The 6000-nt window shown below is 55.0% G+C and overlaps 1 protein-coding gene across 1 annotated transcript in view; it reads left to right on the top strand.

The window, feature by feature from the left end:
* Nucleotides 1-691: 691 nt before the first annotated feature.
* The window catches only part of IRS1 (insulin receptor substrate 1), a 73615-nt gene continuing 68306 nt past the window's right edge, over nt 692-6000 (top strand). The window contains exon 1 of the mRNA XM_044670793.1: nt 692-4528. Within this exon, the coding sequence (XP_044526728.1) occupies nt 779-4504 (3726 nt within the window). The 5' untranslated portion in view covers nt 692-778 and the 3' untranslated portion in view covers nt 4505-4528. The remainder of the gene's footprint in view (nt 4529-6000) is intronic.

Below are 6000 nucleotides of genomic sequence, written 5' to 3'. Positions count from 1 at the left end.
GGAGGGGTGGGGGGTGGGGCTGCTGCTGGTGAGGCTCGGGCTGCTGCTGGTGGCGGCGGTGGGAGGGTGAGGGTAGGAGGGGAGGGAGGAGAAGAAGGAAGAGGAGGGGGAAAGGGAGGAGGAGGGAGAGCCCTATGCAACGTTGGGACTTGGCAACACGCCTCCCCCTGCCCAAGGATATTTAATTTGCCTCGGGAATCGCGGCTTCCAGTGGGAGACTCAGAAACCCGAGGAGTGTATGTGTTTGTGTGTGTGTGTATGTGTGAGTGTGCGCGCAGGAGAGGGAGAGACCGAGAGAAAGGGGAAAAGCAGGGCCCCCCTTTTCCCCAGCCCCCCCAGCTCCTCCTCCCTGTGCAGGAATCCAGCCCGTGCAATGAAAGATGCATCTTTGCTTCTTCCCAGCGGCGGCTGAGAGGAGACTTTGCTCTCTATGGATTGGGACTGGCCTCGTCCTGGACTGATTTTCACCCCCAAGGGCATGAAACACCCATAAACTCTCTCGCTGGGGATCCTGACTTCTCGAGCAGCTGCTTTTCTTCCGAGCTCCGGGGGGGAGGGGGGGAAAAGAATCAAAAGAGGTTTTGGACCAAGGACAAGGGGGAGGTTGTATTTTTAAAAAAACCGTTTTCCCCTCTCTGCTGGGCAGACTTGTTTGCATGTGCTCTGTTTGGGGGAGGTGCCCGCTCTCCCACCCAACCCGCTTGAATTTCTGCCCACCCCTCGTTCCTTGCTTGGTGGCTGGGGCAGCAGCAGCGGCGGCGGCGGCGGCGGCAGCAGCATGGCGAGTCCACCGGAGGGGGACGGCTGCTTCTCTGATGTGCGGAAGGTGGGCTACCTCCGCAAACCCAAGAGCATGCACAAACGCTTCTTCGTCCTGCGGGCAGCCAGTGAGGCCGGGGGTCCAGCCCGCCTGGAGTACTACGAGAACGAAAAGAAGTGGAGGCACAAATCGGGTGCCCCCAAGCGCTCTATCCCGCTGGAGAGCTGCTTCAACATCAACAAGCGGGCTGACTCCAAGAACAAACACCTGGTAGCCCTCTACACCCGGGATGAGCATTTTGCCATTGCCGCGGACAGCGAGTCGGAGCAGGAGAGCTGGTACCAGGCGCTCCTGCAGCTCCACAACCGGGCCAAGGGGCATCACTTGCACCATTCCCACCACGAGGCTGCAGCTTTTGGAGTGGGAGGGGGAGGAGGAGGAGGGAGCTGCAGCGGCAGCTCTGGCCTGGGAGAAGCGGGTGAGGACAGTAGCTATGGCGAAATGGCCCCAGGACCTGCATTCAAGGAGGTTTGGCAAGTGATCCTGAAGCCTAAGGGCTTGGGGCAGACAAAGAACCTGATTGGTATCTACCGGCTCTGCTTGACCAGTAAGACCATCAGCTTTGTGAAGCTCAACTCTGAGGCAGCCGCAGTGGTCCTCCAATTGATGAACATTCGCAGGTGTGGCCACTCGGAAAACTTCTTTTTTATTGAGGTGGGGCGCTCTGCAGTGACTGGGCCTGGGGAGTTCTGGATGCAAGTGGATGACTCTGTAGTTGCCCAGAATATGCATGAGACTATCCTGGAAGCCATGCGGGCCATGAGTGAGGAGTTCCGGCCTCGGAGCAAGAGCCAGTCGTCCTCTAACTGCTCCAACCCCATCAGCGTGCCTCTGCGCAGGCATCACCTCAATAACCCCCCACCCAGCCAGGTGGGGCTCACTCGGAGATCCCGGACTGAGAGTGTCACTGCCACATCCCCCGCTAGTGTGGTTGGTGGGAAGCCCTGCTCTTTCCGAGTCCGGGCTTCTAGTGATGGAGAAGGCACTATGTCCCGGCCAGCTTCAGTGGACGGGAGCCCTGTGAGTCCCAGTACCAACCGGACCCATTCACACCGGCATCGGGGCAGCTCCCGGTTGCATCCCCCCCTCAACCACAGCCGCTCCATCCCAATGCCCTCCTCCCGATGTTCCCCTTCGGCCACGAGTCCAGTCAGTTTGTCATCCAGCAGCACCAGTGGCCATGGGTCAACTTCAGACTGCCTCTTCCCTAGGAGGTCCAGTGCCTCCGTGTCTGGCTCCCCCAGTGATGGGGGCTTCATCTCTTCCGATGAATATGGTTCCAGCCCTTGTGACTTCCGAAGTTCTTTCCGGAGTGTCACCCCCGATTCCCTGGGTCATACCCCACCAGCTAGGGGTGAGGAAGACCTGAGCAACTATATCTGCATGGGAGGCAAAAACACACCTAACTTGACGGCTCCCAATGGCCACTATAACCTCTCCAGGGGTGGTAATGGGCACCGGTATACCCCAGGAGCTGGCCCCAGCCCTGCTACAGTTGGAGAGGAGGCAGCCACTGCTGCAGACCTGGAGAAAAGTTTCAGAAAGAGAACTCACTCAGCAGGTACTTCTCCCACCATTTCCCACCAGAAGACCCCCTCTCAGTCCTCAGTTGCCTCCATTGAGGAGTACACAGAGATGATGCCTTCCTACCCACCCTGTTCTTCAGCAGGCACCGGGAACCGAATGCAAGCCTACCGGCACTCAGCCTTTGTGCCCACCCATTCCTATCCAGAGGAGTGTCTGGAAATCCACCCCTTAGAGGAGCGAGGTGGCCACCATCACCGGGGGGACACTTCGGGGCTACACACCGATGATGGCTACATGCCCATGTCTCCTGGTGTGGCCCCAGTGCCCAGCAGCCGAAAGAGCGGAGGAGATTACATGCCCATGAGCCCCAAGAGCGTGTCTGCCCCGCAGCAGATCATTAACCCTGGCCGAAGGCATTCCCAGAGGGTAGATCCCAATGGCTACATGATGATGTCCCCCAGTGGCAGCTGTTCCCCCGATGGCACAGGGGGGTCCAGCAATGGCAATGCGGTTACCCCTGGGAACAGCTATGGCAAGTTATGGACAAATGGGGTGGGTGGCCACCATCACCATGGTCACCCCAAGCTCTCCATGGAGAGCAGTGACGGGAAGCTGCCCTGCAGCAGCGACTACATCAACATGTCCCCAGCGGGGGATTCGGCCACCAGCAGCCCCTCTGAGGGCTACTATGGCCCCGATGACCCTCAGGGCAAGGCCATCTACTCCTACTACTCACTGCCTCGCTCCTTCAAGCACACCCAGCAGCAGCGTCGAGGAGAGCCCGAAGATGGCGGCCGGCTCCACCACCTGCGCCTCTCCGCCAGCTCGGGCCGCCTTCTCTACGCCACAGCCGCAGAGGACTCGTCTTCTTCTGCCAGCAGTGACAGCCTGGGAGGAGGTGGAGGTGGGCAGGAAGGGGCTCATGGCCATCTCCACCATCAAGCCCTGCACCAGCACCTGCCTCGAAAGATGGATCTAGTTGCCCAGACCAAGAACCGCCTGACTCGGCCCACCAGACTGTCTCTGGATGGCCCCAAGGCCAGCACCTTACCCAGGGCCCGGGAGCAGCCCCAGCAGTCTCTTCTTCCCCCAGAGCCCAAGAGCCCAGGAGAATATGTGAATATTGAGTTTGTGGGTGACCAGCCGGGCTACCCTCATGGCTCAGCCATCTCCCTCTGCTCTCCCACCGTCAGGTGCCCAGCCCCACGCCAGCCAGCCTCCAGAGAGGAGGATGCTGGCTCTGAGGAATATATGAACATGGACTTGAGGCCTCCCAGGAGGCCGGCCTGCCAGGAAAGCTTTGGGACAAAGGCGGGAAGAGCCTGTCCCCTGCCCACCGGGGTGGGTGGTGTGTGTAGGCCCAGCCGGGCACTGCCAAACAGCCAGGATTACGTGACCATGCAGGTGGGTGGGCCCTGCCCAGGCTGTGCCGATGCCTCCCTCAGCTATGTGGTGATGCAGACAAGCAGGGCTTCTGAGGAGCCCAGTGTCCCAGGTGTTGCACCCGCTGCCCCTTCCCAAGCTTATACAGCCCCCATCCCCTCCCTCCCCCAGCACCCAGGACAGGCAGAGCTGGCCAGCCGTCCCTCCCTGCTAGGAGGTCCAAAGGGACCTGGAGGGATTAGCGCCTTCACCCGAGTGAACCTCAGCCCCAGCCGCAACCAGAGTGCCAAAGTGATCCGGGCTGACCCCCAAGGGTGCCGGAGGCGGCACAGCTCTGAGACCTTTTCCTCTACCCCCAGTGCTGCCCGGGGCAGTAATGTTGTTGTGCCCTTTGGGGCAGCTGGCACAGGTGGCTCTGGGGCCAGTGGCAGCAGCAGCAGCAGCGAAGATGTTAAACGCCACAGTTCTGCCTCCTTTGAAAATGTCTGGCTAAAGCCTGGGGATGTAGGGGGCCCACCCAGCAGGAAGGAGACACCCCAGATGAGTGGGGGTGCCCCCGCGGGAGCAGCGGCAGGTTTGGAGAACGGACTCAACTACATCGACTTGGATTTGGTCAAGGATTTTAATCACCGGCCCCAGGAGTGCCCCACTCTGCTGCAGCCTCCTCATCAGCCCTGTGGCAATGGTGGGGGCAGCGGCAGCGGCTGTTCCAGTGAGGATCTAAGCGCCTATGCTAGCATCAGCTTTCAGAAGCAGCCAGAGGACCTTCCGTAGCTCCTCCTGAAAAAATCACAGCAGGTGAGTTTCCCAGGGGGGAAAGTAGGCTGCAGAAACCTGTCCCCTCTTGTTTCCCCTCCTTCCCTCTCCCCCGCCCTCCCTTCCTTCCTTCACGCAGTGCCAGCCCAGGGATCAGAGGGACACCCACACACACACACACACACAATTATTGCCCAGCTATCGAGGGGCAAAGCTTGGCACCTAGCAGAGTCCACACTCCAGCTGAAACCACCACTGTCGTTTTGTCAGGAGAGTGGGGAAGGGATATATTTAAGGATTATTGGCCACTATGAGGTACACAGGTGTCTAGAGCTATAGATCTCTAGATAGGCATAAAATAGCATATTATGAATATGTATACAAACGTGTCTATTGACACACTATTTCTGAGGTTTGTGCCAGAGTAAGAAGCCCAGTCTGTTCTTAATAATTGCAACTGTATTTAAGAACAAAAACACAACAAAACAAAAATTCAACAGACTGCCCCCAAGGTTACGGTGGGGAGGGAGAGGAGGGTGGAAGTGTTGCTACAAAATAATACTGACTTGAGTTTTAAAGAAGTGGCTGAGCACTCCATCCGAGGCTGCTTTAACTTAAATTCAAGGTCGTCTTGTCCATTTGCTTTAGTCTAGGGACTTTGTTATTTCAGAATGGTAAGGTATCATAAACAGAAATAGAAAACCATATTCAAAATGCCCTTAAACACTAAATTCTAATCTAATTTTTTAAAAATATTAAGAATGAAGTAATAATGGGCAAAGAAATAAGATCTCTCTTTGTTCCCGAATCTATATTCCAACAATATTATTCACACGTAGACACATCATCTCTTAGGCATGACTGTTTTTCAGACAGGATATGCAGTAATCCTCTGCATGCAACTGGGACCCATTATTAGTGAAGAGTTATGGAGGTTCATTACAGTGTGTCTGCATTACAGTAGTCTGCTTTTGGAAATGTCTGTGCTGAGACTGAAATATCTGTTGGGGGCTACTGTCCAGTTTATTTAAAATTACTTAAGCTATTTCTGTTTGTGGTGCTTGAAAGGAAGGAAAATTAAATCAGGAAATGAGGGGGATTTGAAAAAAAATTGTTTTTACGTAGAACATGAATGAATTATGTTAAATGCCATTTTCTGTATACTTCATTTGCTGTTTATCTCTAAACTTGGGAATAGACATTTCAATAATAAATGTTGGAAGTTGACTTAAGAAAACAGAAATACTTATATAGCTAAGGCTGTGTTGAGAATGAACATAGCTGCTGTTGCCTATCCTTTCCCTCCATTGAGTATGTTTGTTGCCTAGCCAGTTGTCTTAGCCATGGGTTGAACTGTGAAGTTCTTTTTGCACATAATGTGATGAATTGGCTACTAAGAAGTTTCTACCATTTGGAAACAATTTATTCTAGTGAACTAGTTATCTTGTGATTTTCTTATTCCTATTTCAAAGACCAGCATTCTTTTTTAGTTTTTGTTTTCTTAAGTGTATGAG

The sequence above is a fragment of the Gracilinanus agilis genome, chromosome 3 (genome assembly GCF_016433145.1).
Source record: "Gracilinanus agilis isolate LMUSP501 chromosome 3, AgileGrace, whole genome shotgun sequence".
In the NCBI taxonomy this organism is placed as follows: domain Eukaryota; kingdom Metazoa; phylum Chordata; class Mammalia; order Didelphimorphia; family Didelphidae; genus Gracilinanus; species Gracilinanus agilis.
Note: the sequence above shows the minus strand (reverse complement) of the source record. Positions and strands in the feature narration are given on the sequence as shown.